This window comes from Phyllostomus discolor, chromosome 13, assembly GCF_004126475.2.
Source record: "Phyllostomus discolor isolate MPI-MPIP mPhyDis1 chromosome 13, mPhyDis1.pri.v3, whole genome shotgun sequence".
In the NCBI taxonomy this organism is placed as follows: Eukaryota; Metazoa; Chordata; class Mammalia; order Chiroptera; family Phyllostomidae; genus Phyllostomus; species Phyllostomus discolor.
Genome location: NC_040915.2, coordinates 57,766,985 through 57,789,084, shown reverse-complemented (window position 1 = coordinate 57,789,084; position 22,100 = coordinate 57,766,985). Strand labels below are relative to the sequence as shown.

Here is a 22,100-nt window from a genome sequence, read left to right as displayed (position 1 = left end):
GAGAGGCAGAGACGAGTCACGGTCCTTGAAAACCAATAATTTATCAAAACGCTGCTTGTGTATGCGAGGGAGGGTGTCGCGACAGACAGGGCAGCTGTGGGCTGGCTCACAGGGAAGGAAGGGTGCCTGGATGGTGGGGGCAGCTTGCCGCGGGCAGGCCATGCGGGCTGGGAGGCTAGACATTCTTGCCACGCAGGCGCAGCTCGTGGCGCCGCAGGTGGTTGTACAGCGACTGCACATAGGTGAAGACGCACTTGGGGTCGGGCTTCTTGCCCATGATCATCATGTCCTCCACATCCACCAGGGGGACGCAGTCCACCAGCATCCTGCGAGGAGGGGGGCACAGGGGTGGTTGTCAGCGCGGGTCCCAACTCTTGCGGCGGCCCTCTACTCGAAGGTCTTTTCACTGCCAAGGTCTGCTGGTTTCCCATCAATTCCATACACTCGGTCGACTGAAGAGGTGGGAGCCTTCCGGGAAGGCAGGAACCCCCAAGTTCTACCCATCCAAGTCTGGAGGGATTTGTGTTGGGAGCAAGGCCAGGCAGGTGGAGGTGGAGATGCAGGAAGAGAGCTGTGTCCCAACTCACAGGGCAGGGTAGGTCCTGACTACACATCCCAGCCACTTTTCTCTGGAGGACCCCCATCTGCTCACATTCAACGGCACACTAGCTGCCACAAGCCCTTCAGTTGGGCCATTGCACCAGAGGGAACTTATCCCCCTCAAATCTTTCCCTGAAGCCAGGACCTTCCCAGTGGCACTCTGCACCCAATTATCCATCTGCCAGCTCTCTGGCTTGGTACTCCTGCAGAGAGCCCCCACCCCCGAATGCCTCCAATCCCTGTCCTGGCCCCAGGGGACAACCATTCTGTGTGAGATGGCCTCAGTGATGTGTGGGTGGATGATGGGGGTGGGGGGGAAGGGGCAGTTCTTTAACCCTTATTACCCCCCTGGGTAGAGCAGGGGAGGCAGATGCGGGTCCTAGTCAATACAGACAAGACTATCTGTATCATGCTCAGGGGCGGGACCGCCCTTCTGTCCATCAGCCAGAGTGCTAGATGTACCTTACTCATAGGGAAACTGAGTCACGAAGCAGAGGATTCATTTGTTTTAAGACCCACAGCTTATTATGTGTAGGGCTGGGCCTGCTGGGGTGAGTAGGCTCCAGCTACTAAACAACTGACAGCTCCAAACCTCTAGAGCTGGAGGTTGCTCCCTGGTTCCATTTTCCCTCCTCTTCCAGAGCAATACCTCTTCTTCTGCCTTTGCCCCTCCCATCTGCCATGACTGACATATAGTAAGCACGTAGTCAGTGCTGTTAAGTGAGTTTCCCTTGGCAGCGAAAGCATAAGGGCAGGAATTGTTCCTGTTCCCAAGATACTGAAGGGCTCAGAACTACTTCCAATTTTGTGCCTTCAAGGTCAAACCTGGAACCATGGTAGGGCAGAGGCCCATTCCCAGCTCACTGAACTCCTTCAGAGAAGGAGCCTGGGAAGAAAGAGACCTCTTTCATTCCAGGCTCTATCCCTGACCAGCTATGGGTGCTATATAAAGCTCTGCCCTTTTCTGTGACTCAATTTCCCCCTCTTTATAGGAACAGTATAGTCATTCTCTTGCCTCATTTGAGACCTTGGAAGCACTTAGGGTGAGCGAGCGGTTTCCAACTCTGTTGCTGATAGGATAGGTGCCCTTGAGGTCAGCCGGGCCCCAGAGTGGGTTTGTTTTCCCAGCTGTACTACAATGGAGACGTGGCCTCTTCCTGCATCTTCTTCCAGCTGTGGCTATCTTCCCAGGGATCCCAGCCTCCCTCCCCCAATGTGGAACTCCCTCCCACCCCTGGTGTCTTCCCTGGAAACCTTATAAAGCCATTGTTTACACTGGGGCTCACGCTCAGGGCTCCAGCTGCCCCAGTGACAGGCCAAACACCAGGCAACTTGAGCAACAGCACGGCTGAGTCACACTTTCCAACTGGATCAGGGCCGGGTTGGGCCTCTTTCCCTCCAGGCCAGCCTGCTGGGCAGCAGCTCCTAAGTCCATATATGACCTGGAGACAGCACCAAGCCCATCCTCCCTCACCTGCACAGCTCCTCTGAGAATCTGTATGCACACGTGAGCTGCCCCCCACAATGGCTCCGGGCCCTGAGGGGCATCTGCATGCACCTCTAGCTCTGTCCCTGACTCATCTTACTTCGGTCAATACCCTTGCTCCCTCTGTGTCTCTGTCTCTTCTTCTCTTTACAAAATGGGTAGGAAAAGTGATGGGGCAAGGTAAAGAGCCACCAAGGGGGGGGTTAGGAATTCTAGTTTCTACCCCAGCTCTTACCTAACCCCCACCCCCACCCTGGGACACTCTGAGCCCCTCCCTCTCCTCCCCTGAGCTTGTCTGGAATGGGCAGTTAGCTCAGGGTCTGAATTCTCTACTGTGGCCCTGAGGTGACTAGAGAGGAAATGCTACAACTGGCTTAGGGATCCAGGACCCCAACCAGAAACATTTTCCTGTTAAACTGGCCCTGCCCCTGAGCTCCCAGCATGGAGCATGGCACCTCCAACTCCCCAGTGCCCAAACTGCAGGCCTGGGAGGTTTCCTTAACCCTCCTGCTGCCTCCCCATCTGGATCCACCAGAAAGACTGTCCTTCTACTTCTTGTTAAGCTTCTCCAGCTGTGTAGTCCCCCCTTGCTCCACATCCCCCATCCAAGGAGCACTCTAGAATGCTAACCAGACCACACACATCCCTCCTCTGCTAGGAAACCTCTTATGACTCTTGTCCTCAGGAGGAAGGTCAAACATCTGTGTCTGGCCCCCACCTCCCTCTCACGCCCAGACTAAACTTCCTTCTCTCCCTGGGGGTGCAATGATCTCTCTCCATCTCTTGCACCCAGCTTTGGATGAAGGCTCACCCCTCTCTCTGGGACTCCCTTCCCCTCCTTTAGCCTGAACTTTGTCTTTCAGATACCAGCTTAGTTTACACTTTTTTCAAATAGCTGTCCTGGACCTGCAGTGTGGGTCAGGTACCTCCACCGGGGTCACTCCTGGGCTTCCTCCATCTCAGTCCTGTTCACCTGGCTCATCACATCCCTTTTAGGGCAATGGCCTTGCCAGAGGACAGGCAGGGCCATGTCTGGCTCCTCTGGCTCTTGTCAGGGCCCCCTGCTTCCACCACCCACCGCCCAGGCCTCTCTCTGTGCCCCGCTGAGCGTAGGGGGCGGGCGGGCGAGGCGGCGTTTCTCACCGTGGGGCCTGGAGCAGGGGTTAGGACTTTTTGGTTTTTACCAGCCCCTTCTGGACCAGACAGCGGTAGAACTCCTGGATGTACGTGTACACGCACTTCCAGTCAGGCTCTCGAAGCCGCACCATGTCCTCTGTGTCCAGGAGCTGGGGGCAGTCCGCATGGGTCCTGGGGAGGGGAGGGGGCCGGGAACGGGGGGGGGGGGGGGGGGGGGGGAGGCGGGGCCCAGGGGGGGAAGAGGGGGAAGAGGCAGAGGAGAGAGAGGGAAGAAGAACGGAGAGACACACACATACACACACAGAGACATGAGTTCAGTTACATTCTCAGTGCCGCAGTCTGCCAGCCCCCCGCATGCCCCCTCCCCACCGTGGACGTGCCGCTCACTACCCGTTACTAATGGTGTGCGATGCAGACAGGGGTGGGGGGCCAGACCAATCACAGGTGCAGAGAACTCTCGGGGCAAGCGGGAACACGGGGTGGGGGCGATGGCGATGGCGCCCAGATTGGAGAGGAGGACTGTGCCCCAGGGAGGGGGGTGAGGGAGGCGTGAGAGGAGGTGGAGGGAGGAAGAACAGAAAGATATCTGGGGGGAACCAGAAAGAGAAAGGCAGAGAAGAAGAACAGATGGAAAAAGGTGCTGAGGGTGAGGTGAGCAGATGGGGCAACGATTCCAAAGTGGAGGGCTTGCTGATGTCCTATATAAGCCTCTCGCAACACCTATATAGGCTGGGCGGGCAGGGTGCCCGGGCCAGGAGCCTCCTTTTGGAATCTCCAGCTGGGATCCCGTGGGAGCAGGAAGCTCTGGTGATAGTGAAAGGAGAGCAGGACAGAGAAAGGGAGAGAGGGAGCAGGGGGCAGAGGGAGGATGGAGGGGATATGGACAGGGCCACCTGGTGGGCCTTGGCCTGGGCTGGTAGGCGAGCCTGTGGCTCCTTCGTTCCGGCGGGCACCTGGCACACTCAGCGTCGGGTAGGCGGGATGGAGGAGGACAGGGCCTTACTGGGGCAGGGTCTCTCAGCCACTGTCTGACAGTGCGGCTGGCCAGCTTCAGCGGGCCTCGAGGCAGCTGGGCCTGGCCCAGATGCCCAGCCCCGGATGCCCAGCCAACACCAGCAGGGCTGGGGCCCACACTTACTCAGCGGATGAGAAGGCCACCTCAAAGTTCTGGCGCCGGTTCTGTGGGCTGAGCTGCCCATAGTCAAAGGCCTCAGGGAAGAAGTTGTGCACCAGGGCACAGAAGGCCATCCCGTCACTCCAACTCGAGGAGAAGTTCTGGATGTCCACGTGCTATGGGTGGTGGGAGGACTGGTCAACTCCCCTATGCCTTCTACCCCCGAGTATTTTGGCATGACAGACCTGCTGGGCTCAGAGGGGCCCTATAGCTTGTCCAAGGCAACAGAGCAGCTGGGCAGCGGGAACATGAGCCTCCTCCAAGTTATTCTGTCAACTCCCATGTCTGCAACTTACAGGAGTGGCGCAACTGAGAGGCCCAGCGCCACCCAGCTAAGGCCAGGCCCCCATCACACCTTCCTTCACTTACAGAAACTTATCCAGTGCCCCCAGAGCAATGGGGAGGGCACTCCATGGGTAGGGTCTGGGCCTGGACTGTGCCTGCCATCCAAGGGGCCCTCGTTAGGTCCTGCCACTTAATTACTTATTCTAGAATTTAGGGCATGTTCTGTATCCTCTTTGAGCCTGCTTCCTGTTAGAGGATTTCCCGTCTTCCCTGCCAAGCATGGTGGCTGTGAAGGCTATGGGTTGGATAGAAAACGTTCTGCCAAGAGGGAGGTGTCGAGCTGCTGTCTAGGGCACTGTCCACCGCCTGGCCTCCCAGCTCACCTCGTAGCCACGCGTCTTAGCTCGGCACCAGTCCAGCAACATCTGCTTGATGCTGTTGGCGTTGGGGACCCCGAAGCTGGTGGAGCGCTGCACAGCTGCACGGGGTCCGCCGGGGCTGCTGCGGGGGGTATCAGCAGGAGCTGGGTCACAAGACTATAGGGGGCTTTGCCTCCGTCAGCCCACCCAGTGGACCCCAGCTCCACATGCTTTGATCTTTAGGCTCCTCCAGCCCAGCCCTTTCTGTTCACGGCCCACTCATCACTTCCCACGCCCGGCCCCAGCCTCACCCCTACCCCTCATCCTCGCCAGCCTGCTGCAGCTCACCCTGCCGCGCCCTCCTTTTCCAGCTTCTCAATCATGGCCTTGCGTGCCTGGGAGGCCGAGGTCTTGGGTAGGCTCTGTGCCTTCATCAGCTCCTTCTTCTTCTCCGCCTGGCGTTTCTCCAGCGCTGCCAGGCTGCCAGCTCGTGAGCTGGTCTCATCCTCGCGGTCAAAGATACTGGGGGATGGGGAGCTGACTATTAGGGTGTTCCCAGGTCTCAAACTCCACTCACCCAGGGAGGGGTCTTGTCACACTCCACACCCTACACTCTTTCAGAATCTCCTCTGGCAACGCCAGCCAGCAAGAGAGGCTTCCTCATCACACCACTTTACAGAGGGGCATGCTGAGGCTCAAACGAAAAGAAGACAGGAGTTAAGCTCTTTTCAACAGACTTGGCCTCTGGGTAGTTCTGTGAGAAGGCTCACGGTATTGTCAAGTTACACGTGAGCTCAGATTTTGGACATTATCAACTAATGATGATGATCGGCATAATACTAGTAATGGTGATAATAATAACAGCTCCTGTCTGTTGAGCCTTTGCTACATGCCATTTAAAACTTGACAAGAGGAGAGAGGGACTCTTATCATTCACACTAAAGATAAGGAAACTGAGAACCCTGTCCTCAGATTTCCGAGGGCGTGGGGAGCAGCGCGGGGACTTGGGAACGCAGGTCTCTCTGACTCCGAGTCCCTGGACCCCTCTGGTTCCTACGCTGAATTCTGATCCTGTCCCTGCTTCCTGGCAGCCCCAGCATCTCTGTAACATAGATAGAGGGGTACACCCCTCCCTCATGTGTCTAAAGTCTAAAGGAGCTCTGTGACATGGGACCTGGTCTGCAGACACTGGGAAGTGACAGTGTCACCAGGCAGCTCAGTGTAGCAAATAGGCCTCTCTGAGGGTTCGACGCTATTGTTGCCATTCAGAGCTCTGTGACCCAGAGCCGAATCTCTGGCCTCCCCCGTGGTGTAGCAGAGGACTCGGTGAGATCACAAGGTGAGCAGGAGTGGTCTGACGCTTACTCCTCCCCTCCCTGGCTGTATGCCTATCGCGTCCCAGCTCCTGGGTCTACCCCCTGCAGAATGGGTGTGCAGTGAGGTCCCCTGTGACGCTGACTCCTCTGTGGCCTGGGGGTGGGTACCTGTGCTCACCTGCCCATCTTCTTGGATGATGAGGAGGAGAAGGTCTTGGTCTGCACCATGGTGCTGCCACCACCATCTGCAAGAAAAGCGAAGAGGAGCGTGGTGAGGCCTGGATTGGATATCAGCAGATGGAGGCGGGGTATGGGGAGGGATGGTGGTAGCCACAGGCAGAGTAGAGGAAGTGACAACTGGACAGAGAAACACACAGACGACAGTATGAAAAGAGAGTTCGAGGAGGAGCCCGAGGAGGCAGGCAGGCAGGTAGGCACAGGGCGCCGTCTGGTGGCCTTACTCTCCGAGCGCCTCACAAAACTCGACTCCACTGTGGTGGTACGGGCCGTCCGCGTGCCATCATCTGGAAGGGCAGGGGACGAGAGGAAGGATGTGAGAGGCACAGGGGCCACTGGGGTAGACGTGTCCCCACCCTGAGCCCCGAACCCTGTTGGGCCCCTTACTGGAGTGGACGAGCCGCTCAGTCTTGGTGACAGTGCTGACTGATGAGCCATCGGCTGTCCGCTGGCTGTGCCTTGTGGTGGTCTCAGTGGCCATGTTGCCACGGCCATCCCCTGGCCGGGCCCGTGCCTCTTGTAGCCGCCGTTCCCGTTCCTTGTCCCGCTGGTCTGGGCGGGGAGTGCCCCATGCATGCCCAGAGGGTCACCCATCACCCACACAGCACACACGCACGGGCACAGGGGCACACAAGATGGGGTGGAGGGCAACTTGTTAGAAATATGAAGACACAGGGTACAAGGAGCAGCTGGGGGTGAGGGAATAGCCACAACTTGGCAGGGAATGGCGGGAGGTGGGGTGTGCATGGTGATGGACTCGAACTCCAAGGGGGAATATTTGAATCTAAAAAGGGAGTTTCTGTGGGACTGAGTAGCTAATCTGGAGGGAGTATCTGGACCTAGGGAGGAAGCAGCAAAGTCCAGGGAAGGAGAAACTGAGTGAGGGCAATAGTTGAGTGGGCCTTCAAATGGGGCTTAGCCAGAAGAGTGCTAGAGGAAGAAATAGCTAGATCCAGGGAAGGAGAAATCAGAGGTACCTGAGGAGCAGTTTGATCCAGGGAAACAGTAGTTGAGAGAGAAGGTGGCAAAGTGGGTAACTGGGCCTAGAGAAGAACTAGGTGGGTGGAAACAGGCTGGGTGGCCATCAGCGGGCCCTGGAGGAAGTGGCTAGGTGTAGAGAAGAAAAAATTGAGAGTATCTGGAGAAGCAAATGAATCTAGAATCTGAGGGAAAGAATAGCTGGGTTCATGGAGGAAGTATCTCTGCTCAGGGAAGGGGAAGCTGAGTGAGGGTAGAGACTAATGTGATCATCAATGGACCTCAAAGAGAAAGAAGCAGCTGGGAAAAGGAGTATCTGGAATCGGAGACGGAGTGGTTGACAGGACTTGGAGGAGCAATTGGATCCAAGGGGGAGTAGCTGGGTGGGAGAGTAACTGGGTCTAGGAAGGAGAAGAGAAGCTGGTTGGGGATAGTAACTGCGGTGTCCAGGGGGAGAGAAGCAGCTAGGGAAGGGAGCAGCTGGGGGAAGGAGGCAAGGGAACAGCTGGGTCTACAGGAGAAGCGGACTAGGGCAGTTACTGGGCTGGTGTGTTTATAAACCGACTCTAGAGTGAGGGGAGCAGCTGGGGAATGGAGCAGCTGGATCTAGGTAGGACAATGGGCTATCTACCTCTCTTCCTTTGTCGGAGGTCACGTAGTGCAGCCCGAATAAGCTTCCGCTCCTGGAAGTCTGTAGTCTGATCCAGCTGCAGACAGACCCCTATCATTGCCCACCTGGTGCCTGCTGGTCCCTGTCCCTGCCAACCCCCAGCCACCAGATCTGGCCATACCATCTTGTCTAGGATGGCCTCATCCTCGATGGCCATCAGCTCCTCAGCACTCAGTGGGCTCTGCCTCTCTGATGCTTTGTCCACCCGGGTCTGCTCAGCACCATTGGCCACTTCCACTGCTACAGAGGGGGGCTCTGCTGGCTCTGGTTCCACCTGCGGAGTGGGGAGGGGGCATAGACTTTAATCAGAGGCCTAGATGCCAGGGTGCCAGGCCAGCTGCTGGTATAGCCTTGGAAATAATCACTAGTCAGCCAGACTGCCTGCCCAAGGGTGGACATGGAGGTGTCAGGCTCAGGGAAGAGGCACTGAGAGCCTTGTTGTAGGGTTTCCCATGTACCCAGGGTTGTGTTAATATAGTTAGTAGTGGCAGTATTGGCGATTGTCATGCAATAGTAAGTACTGTATAAGCACTAGGGGTTTTACTGTCCCTATTTAACAGAAGGGAAGACTGAGGCTCAGGGCAACTCAATGACTTGTCCACAGTCCTCCAATAAGTGCAATAAGTGCCAGATCGGAGCTAAGGTAGCCTAGCTCCTGAACCTGAGTTCTTTCTACTGTTTCAGTCCCAGCCCCCTTGGAGGCAGGCTGTGCTATCCTGCCAGTTTCCAAGGCTCGGGTCCTCCTGGGCCAGTGCCCAGGCAGCAGATTCCCCTCCACCTTCCCCCGCACACACACCAAGGAGGCTGGACCAGGGCCCACAGGCTCCTGACCAGGTGTCTGACTGGGGCTGCTCAGCGCCAAGTCCTCTCTGAAGCTCATTCCTATTCCCCGTCACCCACTGGGAACCACCCTCTAAGGGGCCTCCAGCCCCAACCTAGGGCATCTCCCTAGCACCTTGTAGACAAGTCCCCAGCCCAACTATCACAGCTCCTCCCCTCCTGGCAGGGCCTCTCTGCTATAAGGGTAAGAAGAGCTGAAGTGGCAGCTGCTTCAGGGAGGCTCAGCCTGGCTGGGACAGGGGGTGGGGATGGAGCTGGGGGCTGGGCCCTGGCCAGGGGCTGCCAGGGCAGCCGCCACACGTGCCTCAGGGCCAGAAGCCTGATACCCTCTCACCTCAGTCTTGGAGTATCAGTGCTCCAGTCCCTTGTATGGATAGGTAAACTGAGGCTCAAGAATGGTGGTACACCTAAGGTCACTCAGCAGAGGCAAATCCTGGCTCAGAACCACCCCCACCCCCAGCCCACAGGGACTTACAAGACTGCTGCTGTGGGCAAGGCCGGCAGAGGAGCGGCGGCGGGTGCTGAAGGCAGGTGGGTGGGCCACGGGGGTCCCAGCATCCTCAGCAGCCTGGAAGAGGGCCTCGGGGTCCGCAGCAGCCAGGAGCAGCTCACTGGGCTCCAGCTCAGGCTCAAGGTCGGGCACCAGTGGGACCCCCAGCCGCAGGCTCAGCACTTCCACCTGCCTGCCCAGTGCATCCAGCCGCCGGCTCAGTGCTGCTGTCTCCGCCCGCAGCTCTTCAGCTGCCCGGGCCACTGGCTCCACGGTCGAGGCAGCTGCCTCGGCTGCCTGGGTCACTGCCACCCGGCCTGCCTCAGCCACTGCCCGCAGCTCCTCCAATGCTTGGCCCAGTCGTTCCTCAAGAGCTGCAGCTAGCTCAGACCCAGGCCCCGGTACCCCCGGCATGGTGCTGCTGGGGGTTCTATGGTGGGGTGATGATGGGGACAGTGGTAGGGACTGCTGCCTCTGGCTGGTAGTGTCTTTGCAGCTGGTCTGAGGGCGAAGGCAAGGGCAGTGGGCCTGCCCCGCCCCTGCTGGCCTCCCAGCCCGCCACCCGCCAGCTGGGGCTGCAGCCCAAATAGAAACCTATTCTGAGCTCCCTGTGAAGGGGGCTGTGGGGGAGGGGTGGCCTTTCCAAGCAGTCTGACTGACAGGGCTGGCCCTGGCCCCACAGAGATCAGATCTGAAGCACAGCAAGGCTGCATGTGGTCAGAAGAATTACTGAGGCCAGGGCCCCGTGCCCTACGATTGGGGAAACTGAAGCAGGGAGCAAGGAAGGGGCCTGCCTGGGCCACCGCATGCATTAATGGTGAGGATCCAGCCTGCTACACTCCGGGGCCTACACTCCTTTGCCTTCCTGCCGTGCTGTTTTAGAAAGCCTTGAACAGACGAGAGAAATGGAGGCACTGGGAGGCAGAATGTTGAGCAACCTATTGTAACAAGTGTCTCGTCCCGGAGACAAATGTCCTCGGGTGCAACCGCAGACTCTGAGCAGGTACACTGTAGGCACGTTATCTGCTTCCCCTTGGCTCCCCTTGGGAAACTGAGGTGAGTGGGTGGCATCAGACCCAGGGCTCACTGTGGCACTCCCTCCAGACCCGAAGGGCCCCAGCCACTCCTTCCTAGCTCCCTTAGCAGAGAGCAGTTAGGGCCTGCCCTGTGGGAGGAAGGGTGCTTCCTTGCCTCTACCCTTTCCTTGTCACTCATGAGAAGACCGAAAGCTGGCGCTAGCCATCTCGCCTCAGCCAAAGTCCCATTCAGTCCCTGGTGCGGCACAGAGGGCATTACCCGGCAGCCGGGTGGCCTGCTGGGGAAGTCTTCCCCGGCTGAGCTCCCAGCCAGCTGATCCCAGGCTTGGGAATGAATAATGGAAGGGTGCAATGTATTCGGTTCCCGTGGCACCTGCTAGGTTTCTGCTTCACCTGATTGGCACCCCTCTGCCCCATCTGTCCCCCATCAATGCTTCTTCCCAGAACCCCCCCTAAATGTTGACGCAGATGCTAATCGCTAATCTCCAATCTTCTAAGGGCCCAGGCTGATCTCGGATGAGCAGATGATCAGCTCTGCACCTCACTGGCTGAGCTCCAGTAGGAGTGGGGGCACTGGCGCTGCCGCAGGGAGAAGGGGACCAGCCCTCAGTACCCTTCCTGAGCCTCGGTTTTTCCATCTATTCATTAGGCATGAATCAACCAATTTTGGAGGAAGGATCAGAGATCAGCATGTGGGAAGCTTAAGGCCGACACAGAGTGAGCTTCCGACACATCTAGTGCATGATAGGCTAGGGCCCGGCCTTAGCTGTGCAACCAACCGGCTGTGGACTATGGGCAGCCACCTGGTCTCTCTGGGCCTCAGTTTCCCCATTGTGCAGTGGCAGAGAAGCGGAGTAGAGGAACCCTGCCGGCCGTATACCTGAAGCGGTCTATATGAGGTGGATAGTGATGCTAGTGGGCTGAGGAAGGGCTCACCTTAATGCTGCAGCCTCCTCGGCCACCAGGGGAGGCATGGCTGAAGCTGGTGATGTGAGTGACACTGCCCAGCCGGGCTGGTGTCCCAGAGCTGCTGATATGGGTGATGGTACTCTTGCCCCCACTGCTGGTGCTGAGAAGGGTGGGGGGCGCCCGCAGCCCCAGCGTGAGTTCTGGAAGGGGAGAGAGACTTCTGTCAGGACCAGGTGGGGTAAGGACAGTGCCAGCCAAGGTTGATGATACCCTGTTGTTCCCAGAACACCCTTTGGACACCCTGAGCCCTGGCCACAGCACCTGTCCTATATGCAGAGCTGGGCAGCTACAGGCATTCATCTCCAGCAGTGGGGAGACCTACCTGCCCTCTGGTTGCCTGTGGGCAGCAGCACCCGGCCTGTGGGGGTCTGGCCACGGCTATCCTTGATCTCAATGGTGAACGTCGTCTTCATATTGGCCCCTGGCTCAGCAGTGCCGACAGCCACGGGCAGCAGGGCACTGGGCTCCTCTGAGCAGACCACGGCCCCCCCTGCTCTGTTTTCAAGGGGCCTGGCAGCCAAGCCCCGCCCCCTGGGGCCCTCCTCCTGGGGGCAGCTCTGAAGCTTCCGTGCAGCTCCTCCTTGCTGCTCCTTGCTGCACCCAGAGGAGGTGTCACTAGGGCCCTGTGAGGAGGAGCTGCTGGAGGAGGAGGCAGGGGTGGTGCTGATGTGGGAGGGGCCCAGGAGCCTTGCAGGGGTTGAAGGACCTAGAGCCACCCGAGGTGGGCCATCCTGGAGCCCAGCAGCCATAGGAGAATCAGACGTGAACTTTCGTACACGGTCCCGAACGGAGCCAGCGCGCTGGAATGGGGAAGGTCCACTGGCACGGGGGGTGGGCTCTAGAAGAGACAGGAAGGCTGTCAGTGGCTGGGTGAGACAGGGACTGCCTCGAGCCTGGGGTAGTGGAACAGGCAGTACCTCGGTTCTGGGCCGGCTGGCGGGGGCTGAGCACGGACAGGGAGCTTTGGCAGGGATAGGGTCCAGCTAGGTCTTGCAGTAGCAGCCATGTGGGAGAAGAGAAAAGAGAGTGTATAGGGGTCCCAACCCCTTCCTGCACCCCAACCTGCTCAGCCCATCTTGCACCTCCCATAGCTCCTGGCCTCCCCACTCAGTTGCGTCTCTCTTACAGTCCCCTACTCCCCGTCCTGCACTGACCGCAGGATGACTGGACACTCCTGGGGGCTGGGGTTAGGCTTGGACTGGAGGAAGGGTGCCCAGGTCCTCCCTGCCGATGGGGATGGAGGACACCCCCCCCCCAGCTCGGCCAGCACTGCCCACAGCTCCAGCTGGGAGATGGGCGCACTCCCTTATTGGGGAAAAGAATGTGCCTGAGGCCCGTTGCCTTTCATGGCTGCGGGGAAGCCTCTGGCCATGGGTGGGAGGGGGTGGGGACACCTCGGAGGCAGTGGGAGGAATGTTAGGGACTGCCTGGACCTCAGGAGGCTGGAGCTGTCTAGGCACAAGAGCCCATTTCCCAGGCAGGGAAAGAGGGGCCAGGGGAAGGGAAGGCAGATGCCTTTAGGTGGCCTTGCTGGGACCCTCACCTGCTCTCTTTGTGTTGGAGGGGCCTTTGGTGGGGCTTTGGACAGCAGGGGGCTCTATGGGGCCAGGCAGGAGCTGCAGGGGAGAAACGGTATAGGCAGGGCCTGGCTCCCAGACCAAGGAGCTCACCTGCCTGGCATCCCTCCCAGTCATCCAGACTTACCTCATTGACCTCCTGTCTCTCAGTGCTGCGGGGGGCTGGAGTCTCCTGGGGCTCAGGGCTGGCTGCCCTGGGCGGGCTGGGGGGTGGCTTGGGGCTGCTCAGAGCCTCGGCAGCAGGGCACTGGGCCTCGGCAGGCTCCAGGGGAGGCTCAGGAGAGGCAGAGGTGGGCGAATTGTCGGGTGAGGCAGGTGAGCTGGATGTGCTTCCAGGTGGGACCTGTAGCAGGAGTGTCACTGTGGTCACATCCCGACTGGTGACTTCAGGGGTTGGGGTTGGCTCCAGGACCTCTGCCTCCAGCTCCCGTTTCTCTGGTTCTGGCACCTGCGGAGGACCCACAGGATGTGGCCAAGCCTCCCCAGGCTGTCAGGTGCTCAGGGCAGGGCATGCAAAGCAGAGGAGCTGGCCGTGGCTTCCTGCAGGCACTCCTGCACAAGCATGGGCACTGGCATGCCATAGGCAGTTTCTGATCCGCACTTCCCGGTATCTTGACACTGCCTGGTCAAGGGAAGTTCAGAGAGGACAAGATCCTAATGCCAGGGGTTGGGGATGGCAAGACAGCTGCTGGGGACTCCCAGACTTAACAGATCCCTAGACCAGAGGCCCTGGAACACCGGCCTCAGCTTGGTTAATCAGTGGAGAGGGTGGGTGTTCTGCCAGGGACACAGCGACCTCTGCTGGCCACTTAGGGGACCAGCATGGCCTGACCTCTCACCCACACTCCCTGGAGAACAGAGTCTCCTCTGTGAACAGTGTTCCACGAGTCAGCTCAGGCCTGAAAGGCAGGCCCTATAAGCCAAGGTAAGCATGTGGGCTGCCTGGAGGGGGAGGGGCAGCTTCAGGATAGGTTTTAGCCAGGGAGGACCCAGGGTCAAAGGTCAAATATGCATTTCAGGGAGGTGCCTCGGTCTGCTGAGTGGAGGCTGGATGGCCGGCGTGGGGGTGGAAGGTAGTTGTGGAGGTGGGGAGGTCAACAAGGGTGGTAATGGAGATGGACAGGAACCTGGGAGCAGTGCAGACGACTAGCTTTGAGGGAAAGGCCTGCATACAGACCACTGTGGAGTGGAGGACATACGGCCAGGGGGAGTCTGGGAGAGTGGGCAGAGGCTGAGATAGATCCTAGTGTCCCCCGAACATGGTTGGAGCCTTTCTCAGCTAAGGACCAGTCTGCAAAGACACAGGGGTCTGGGCTGCTGGCATCTGTGGGCGCAGGACCCTGGGCCATCCTCCCACCCTGGCCACCTCTCACCTTACACCGTTCTAGCCTGTGTGCTGTCCGCCCATTGCTGTCCTCTCTTGAGCCACTGTTGGTTCGCCCGCTGCACAGCCTCCCAGCCAAGGCGGCCGCTGAAAGAGATGGGAAAAGTGACGTGTCAGGTGAGTGGCTGGGTGGCTCTATGGGCAACATAGGCAGGGTGGGGCCAGGGTAGGGCATGTACCCTCAATCTCCTGGGCCCGGACTCGGCGGATGGCAGCCCGGATCAGCTTGCGTTCCTCGTACTCACTGGCACCTCGCAGCTGTGGGTGAGAGGCAGGCCACAGGTATTGGGCTATGGGGTTCAGGTCTTCACCTGCCCTGCCCCCATCCCCTGCCCTGGCCTGGGCCTCACCAGCGCAGTCAGCTCCTCCACATCACTCATGGACTCCAGCCGCCCTGCCAGCTGCACCAGAGCAGCCTGCTGCTCGGCCTCCCGATGCTGAGAGCTGCAGGGACATCATGCCTATAACCCTTACTGCCGTGGCCAGGTCATGGAGGATGTGGGCTGAGGGCAGGGGCCAGGACAGGGTACCCAGAACCTCGGGCGTGTGGCTGTGAACACCCTTTGGCTACATGCTGGCACATGCATGCCTGTGGATAATGCTATGAGCACTAATATTACACACTAAACATGCTGTCCACTTGGGTGTGACCAGGACACCATGACTGGCATGTCGTCCTTGCCCACAAACATCCCTGGTAGTCCAAATGCACGTCTGTACTGCCATTTGCATACCCAGATGCACCTGTGCCTGCCTGCACAACATGAACTGAGCCCTGGCACAGTCCTCCCACCTGCGTGTCCACACCCCCCGCACACACTCACTGCAGCCAGTTCTCCTTGTTGTCTTGCCGCTCAGCACGGAAGCGTTTGGATGCCAGGGCCTCCTCCTCTCGTTCTAGCTCCTGCCGCTGCAACTCCCGGATGGCCGAGCGGATGCGCCGCCGCTCTGCCAGATCCACTGTGACTTCCAACTGCAGAGCAGGCGGGGGCGAGGGGCAGGTCATTTTGGCTGCCAGGGGCAGAGGGTGGGCACCAGCTGCCCACGGCTTGGCCTGTGGTACAATGAGTGATCTATCTCCACGCCCTCTGCCCCAAGCCTGTCTCGTGCCTGCCCGCCCACCTCCCCACACCCTCTCAGGGTTTCAGGGGGAGACCCAGCTCACGCAACCTGGGCTTCTGCACAGCTCACCATGGTTCACAAAGTGGGTAGCCAGCAACTGCCCACCTGTGCCAGCTGCTAAGCCAGGCACTCCTTTCTTTGACTCCTGCCTCTCAGAACTCTTCATAAAACCCCTGAGCGCCTGGGAATCATGGGAGGAGGAGGAAGAGGAAGGCCATTCTCTGGGTCCCTAACAGTGTCCCTGGGGACAGAAGGTGACTCGGGCAGCTGGACTCCACGTTGTGAGAAAGAGATTCCCATGGTCTCATCTCAAGTACCCAGCTCTGCTGGGGGGTTACAGCCTCATCCACGTTGGAGTGACTGGGAAACTGAGGCAGGGGCTGGCACGCAGGTGTCCTAGCTCGCTCCCCTTATGGCTGGTGGTCATGCACTGGCCCAGGCCTAACCAGGTACTAGGGCCTAGAGTGGGGGGGGGCCAACCCCACAGAGAGATATGGCAGCTGCACTAGGATTCACCCAGGGTGTCTATGGGGGACAGGTGTCCAGGCTTCTTAGCCCCTCAGTCCCTGGGAAACTGGGGGTAGCTGGTCTAACCAAGTCTAAGAAAGGGCACCTTCTCTGGGCAGAGTCAGCCAATCTTGTTACTTCCCCCACACCTCCACCCCCCACTGTGCTTCCGTGGCTCAAGGGAGAGAGGACTGCCCCAGGGCCCCAGGAAGACAATGGCAGAGATAAGCCTCCAGTGTGAGTCTGAGCCAAATTCCAGCAAGAATAGTCAAGGTGATTTCCTCTGCCCCTACCCCCCAAATCACTTAGGGGTAGGGCCTTGGAACCCTCTATCTCCCTTCCTTTTCAGCCTCCTCCCTGATCATTCCTTCCTGCTCCGTGGGGGAGCTGGGTGTATGGGTTTCAGCAGGGGTGTGGGCTGGCTTATCTGAGCCCTGAGCTCACTCGTACTAATCTGAGGAGAATAGGGAGAGCCCTGGGGACAGAGTCACTTAGGTCCCTCCAGGCTCCACATTCCTGGGGATCTATCGAGGGTCGAGGGTCGGGCCAGAATCTCCAGCTGGCTCCAGGCCCAGTCTAGTCCTGGCTGGGTGGTCAGGAGCATGTCCTTAACCTCTGTCTGGTTTTCGCACTCACCAGGTGGGGCAATGGCTCCCACTTCAGGGTAGTGGGTGGGGATGGGGGCAGTGACTTGGACCACCCCACCCCCACAACCTGCTGCATAGCTCCTGCTGCAGTATTACCCCCTGCTTGTTTCCAGCCACTTAGGGAGGAGGGAAAGGTGAGGGCAAATGAGTACAAGATAACCAAGGCATTGGTAACATTTATTAAGAATCTGTATGCCACATGCTGTGCTGAGCCCTCACTTATCCTAACCTCACAGAAACCCTGGCACCTTATTACTCCCATTTGACAGATGAGAAAACTAAGGCTCAGGGATGATAAGTGATTTGCTTACAGTCAAATGACTTGAGCTAGGATTTGAATCCAGGACTCTTTGACTCCAGGGTCTGCCGCTAGGCTGAGGATAGCTCTGTTGCTGGAGTCTGTCTGCCACAGTGGGCATCCTGAGGACCTTGGCACTGTGTTGGGGGTTCCCTTCTAGCCTGGTCTAGAGATACCTATAAAAGGACTAAGGTGTGGGAGAGGAAGCTATTACAGCACAGGGAGGGAGAACGAGGCTGACCTTCCCATCTCCCAGCTTTGGTGTTGCCTCAGGCCCAGAGCCCTCTGTGGCACTATTTGGAGATTGAGGGCTAGAGAGGACAACTGGTCTAGCCCTCCCTATGCAGGGGTAAAGAGGCTTAGATGCAATGCTAGCCCTTTGTCTTCTGGGGCACCCTTCTCAATGCCCTGGACTCCAGAGCATTGCAGGACTCCTGGACTCCTTGTCTTCCCTCCCCCTCAAAAAAAAGAAAGAAAGAAAAAGCCTGATGTGGGAACTTGGCCACCTTTGCAACACCTGGGAGCCTCAGTGTCTCCATTTGGAAAGTGGGAGCCTGTTTGATCCCCCGCCCAAGTGGATAGGGCAGGGCCTGGGGGATGGACAACCTCATTCCACTGGCCACCCTCCAACATGACCCTGCCCTTGGGCCTAGAGGCAAAGATCTGCCCACAGTGTCCCTGCTCTGTGTCCTGCATTCAGGGCCTCCCAGGCCCCAGCGCTGTGCGTGGAGGGGGCTGTGTGAGGGAGGGAAGGAAGTACAAAGTGCCATTGTCCACTGGGGGAAGGGGAAAGGGATGGGGCGGTTTCCGAAACTGCCCAGTGAAATTCTCCTGGGAGGAAAGAGAGCGCTTCCTCCGGGGCGGGGGGCGCCTCCGGGTACTTTCTGCCCTAACTGCTGGGGGTCTCAGTCTCCCCACCAGCACAAGGGAGGAGACTTGCTAGGTCTTGGCTCAGATCCAGCTCCTCCAGTTACGGATGGAGCAGCGGCAGTGTAGTGAGGCCTCGCCAGGGGGCGCTGAAGGCCCGCAGGCTCCGGAGCCCCGCCTCCGGGTCGTCCGCCTGCGCTCCGCCCTCGCCCACGACAAGCAAGGCTCTAGGTGACCAGGAAGGAGTCAGACGGGAATCGTCCTGCTACCGCCTGTTTAAATAGCCCCGGCTACGAAGAGGAAACCGAGGTTCACTGAACTGAAGCAGCTTCTCGAGGTCACCCAGCTAGTTAGTGTCGGATTCCGCACTGGAACTCCGGGCTAAGGTGGAGGGGCACGCAGCATGCACGTCCCTACGCGCCCCCATCCCCACGTGGCCCCGCCAGGTCTGCAGGAATGTGCGGGAGCCCAGCCGGAAGCGGCTACTAGAGTCCCCGTAGCGGCCGGGTCGGGGGCCGGCTTTTCCTTATAAGGCCCAGCTCCAAGGGGAGGAGCCCGGCTTGGGACACCCCTGTTCCTGCCACGAGGCCGGCCGAAGCCGGGCCCGGCGGTGCGCGGGGCGGGACCCTCGGGAGCGTTGGAGCGAAGTAATGGCGGGTACCCTGCGGTGGAAGAACCGGCCCGGGGTGGTAAAGACCTCGGGTGGCTTCTTGGTCCCGAGGCGAGGGGCGGGGTCTCGTTAGTCATTTCTTTGGGAGGGGGACCGGGGTGAGCCGAATACATGCACTACTGTCTCTTCTCTGAAACCTTTTCCAGTGCCCAAATCCCTCACAGGACTAGGGGTGGCGGCTGGAGAACCCTAAGCCTCAGAAGGAACCCCTAGAGATGGGGATGTGCGGAGACCTGGCTTTTTCTCTGGACCGCTCACCCTTTACTATCTCTTTTAGAATTCCTACTTCCTGAATGGAGGTCGAACTGACCTTTGGAAGCCCAACCCATCTCCTCCAGCCTGCACACCTCAAACTCTGGCGGTGGCAAACACCCTAAGGTGCTTGTTTGGGGACACGCAGCCCTAGTGCCTTGGTAGATCGTGGCAGTGGCTGAGCACTGCCCAATGGCTGGTCCGAGCTGGCCAGCTCCAGCCCCTGTTTTCAGAGGAATTGTAAGGGGGTGGGGGTGGGTCGGGTCACTTGCCTACTCCTAGGGAAAGTAAATCTTTAATTCCCTTCCCGGACAAGGGTCAGGGGCTGGGGAAGTGGGGCACTGGTCCTTCATCCAGTTCAACTGTTTTCTACCCTTGCTGGTGGGCACATGCCTGTCCTGTTGTGTGCCTCCCTTCTTTGTGCATGGTGGGGGAGGGGGAGTGCTTTAGAGCACCCAAGAAGAAGCTCAGAAAGGGATAGATTGGGCCCATGCCGAATTTCGATCGCCATACTAACTCTAATATCTAGATATTAGCTTCACACACATCGCTCCTCCCATTTTACAGGTAAAAAAAACTGAGGCTCAAAGAGTGGAAGGATGAGGGACTAGAAATCACAGAACTCATAAGACTCCTCTGGCCTTGACTTAGTCAGGACTCTTGGTTCTCCATGTCCCCCTTTGGGGTTTGTTTAGATCCTGGCACACCGTCTTCCTAGCTGGGTTTCTTTGGAGGCTGGCTCTTCAGAGTAGCTGTGACCATTTTGTGAGATGGTGTGCCCTGCACACAGCCTGCCCTTGCTATGCCCTTGCTATGCCCTGGCATTATTAATCATTGCTGCTACTATTATCATTGGGCCAGCCTCCAGGGGTGGACGCGGCCCAGGCTGTTGTTTGGGAGAGGCACATGGAGCCTCCCCACACCTGTGGCAGCATATGGGCGAGTCCTTAGTAGTTACTGTTTAAACGAGTGGTAGCAGTGGGGGCTGGTAGGGGTCAGGCCTCAGCACCTGGCATGGACAAGCAAATACCACTGGGGCCACGGCATCAACCATGTGGAACAGACCTAGTCCTGTTCCCCTGAGCTCTCCTCCTTTCCCCTCCTCCACCACCTACTCTTAACAACTGAGAGGTAGCCTGGAAGGTCCTGCCTCTGACCAGGCTTGCCTTTCCTGACATTGGGAGTGATGGGGCCACTTACCAGCTTTCGAAGGGCTCCCTCATCCAGCCCAGCTAAGGCCTCGTCTGCCATCTTGCTGGTCCCTATCTCTGTTCGTCCCCTCCTGGTGAGATCTTCAGTGCCGGTGGCACCTGACACCAGCTCAGGGAATTCTGCAGGGGACAGATATAAGTCAGGCCTGCTGGGGCCTCTTCTAGTGCCTCAGTTTCCCCATCTTACCCATGATCATTTGTTGCTGTCCCATCCTTACTACCTGTGATGTGACTCCTGGCTGGGAGTTGCCCTCTGCCCTATGGTAGTGCGCTGGAAAACAACAAATCAAGAGTCCCTGGTTCCAGTCCAGCTAACTCAACTACCAGCCTGCTGTATGGCTGAAACAGCCCTCCACCCTGTCTAAGCAAACAGGGAGGGTAGGAACCTAGACAGAGAAGCTGGGTGCCAACAAGGCTCACTCAAGCTGTGATCACCACCAGGGGGTGCCCAGCAGACTCCACAGTTTCCTGCGCCACCCACCCATCCCCAATGCCTGCCCAGCCCCACCTACCCCCAAAAACTCAGCCTCTGGCTGTGGGCTGAGGCCTCTTTAAGTCCTTGCTGCTACTGCCATTCTCATTCCCCTAGGTGATTTAAGCCTTCGAGGTAACTGCCTTCCATTTCTTGAGGACAGCCCTCTGTACACACCCCTCTCCACTCCTCCCATTTCTTCCCTCCCTCCAATGCCAACTGCCCTGACGTCGTGAAGCAAGGTGTTCAGGCACCCAGCCCCTTTTGCCAATTCACACACTTAGAATTCAGTTCCTCAGCAGGAAGGGCCTTTAGAAGCTGACCCGTCCAACCTCTGGATTTAGGCAACCTGAGGACTAGAGAGGACCTGGGGTTTGTCACAGAGGGAAGGAAGATCCCAAAAGCCAGAGGGTAGGCCACCCTTGGCCACCTCTGGCTTCTGAAGCCCCCTCCCAAAGTGCCCCCGGGGCTCAGGACAGTCCCTTTTACCCCTTCATTATCCATCAAAATGGCCCCCTAGAGCCTGGCCCAGCCTCCCAAATGCAGCTCTTTCCTTCCTCCTGCAGTCCCAATGTCTTTCTGGAATCTGAGGGTCCACAGCCTGAAAACCATAGGTGCTGAGTTAATGTATGGTGTTAGGAGTGCCCCCAGGATTCCCCCTCTTGATTCATCGCTCAGTCAACCCTTCCCTCTCCCCAGAACAGTCACTTGTTGAGTCACCCAAACCAGTGAATGGGTCTGGGGGTTCCTAATCCCCACAGTCGGTTTCATTGGACTCTGCCTGTTTAAATTGCTGCTGGCTTTCCCCATCCCTGTAGGCTCCGGCAGATGTCAGTGTCCCAGCTTCCCTCTGTTGGAGTCCTTGCTTCTTACCAATCTACTTTGGGGTAACCCCCTCCCCATCCAAGGTTGTCACTCACCAATTACCAGACTTAAGTTTTGTGGACACTCTGAGCTCTCCCATGTCTTCTGAGGGGTGGAAGTCCCTAATCCATAGGCTAGGACCTCTAGGAAGTTTCTTTCCTGGAGTATTCCCGCTGCCCTACTCCAGTCGCATGGCTCTCTGTCACAGTCTTGAGTCCCTTGCGATTGTGGGACATCTCAGTGGAATGTGGGAACTTCCCCCGAGTGGCTGCCCCCACTGGCCAGCGCCCATGGAGGTTGTGAAGCTTCCTGGTCTCAGCCATATCCCATGGTTTGGAACCCCTGCAGCTGGGTGGGGGCTCCCAGATCTGGGAGTCCCAGAACCCCCGCCCTGACACCCAGCTTCCACTCCCAGACCAGGAGGTCCTTACACCCACCTCTCAGCCTGGTTCGCCAGTCGCGCGCAGGCTCAGGTTAGGTAGCTCGGAATCCGACAGATGGCTAGGAACAGTCAAGGGGAAGGCACTGCGACTAGGATCCCGGGTCCACAGGGCAACCGTCCTCTGGATTCTGGAAGCGCCGCCTGTCCAGCCGCGCCTGCAGCCCGGCTGGCCCCTCCTTACCCAGCAGCACCAGCCAACCCTCGGGAGG

The 22,100-nt window shown here is 58.4% G+C and overlaps 1 protein-coding gene across 11 annotated transcripts; it reads right to left on the bottom strand.

Moving 5' to 3' along the window:
• Positions 1-22: 22 nt before the first annotated feature.
• Positions 23-22,030, bottom strand: SMTN (smoothelin). 11 transcript variants are annotated; one of them, XM_028527532.2, is made up of 21 exons: positions 21,887-22,029; positions 20,103-20,233; positions 15,364-15,512; positions 14,890-14,983; positions 14,719-14,797; positions 14,529-14,626; positions 13,283-13,603; positions 13,122-13,194; positions 12,496-12,567; positions 11,901-12,416; positions 11,546-11,718; positions 8,364-8,516; positions 8,204-8,279; positions 6,982-7,146; positions 6,819-6,881; positions 6,536-6,602; positions 5,390-5,563; positions 5,066-5,183; positions 4,362-4,513; positions 3,230-3,394; positions 23-326 (listed from the first exon to the last, which is right to left on the bottom strand). In XM_028527532.2, the coding sequence occupies exons 2-20, from the start codon at positions 20,151-20,153 to the stop codon at positions 3,250-3,252; spliced, it is 2,739 nt and encodes a 912-aa protein (XP_028383333.1). In that variant the 5' UTR covers positions 20,154-20,233; positions 21,887-22,029; the 3' UTR covers positions 23-326; positions 3,230-3,249. The 11 variants fall into 11 exon arrangements, with proteins under 11 accessions (XP_028383333.1, XP_035870487.1, XP_035870486.1 ...); XM_036014595.1 differs by having other exon boundaries at positions 189-326; positions 11,901-12,434; XM_036014594.1 differs by lacking the exon at positions 3,230-3,394 and having other exon boundaries at positions 5,066-5,180; positions 11,901-12,434; positions 21,887-22,030.
• Positions 22,031-22,100: the final 70 nt, after the last annotated feature.

Bases quoted from the DNA above. Each gene is read 5' to 3' on its own strand.
- SMTN (XM_036014591.1), bottom strand. From the start codon at position 20,153: ATGGCAGACGAGGCCTTAGCTGGGCTGGATGAGGGAGCCCTTCGAAAG. The intron at 13,604-14,528 runs GTGAGAGGTGGC...GGTCCTCCGCAG, and splicing joins ACAGGCTAGAACGGTGTAAG to GTGCCAGAACCAGAGAAACG. The intron at 12,417-12,495 runs GTACTGCCTGTT...TGTCTCTTCTAG, and splicing joins CCAGCCGGCCCAGAACCGAG to AGCCCACCCCCCGTGCCAGT.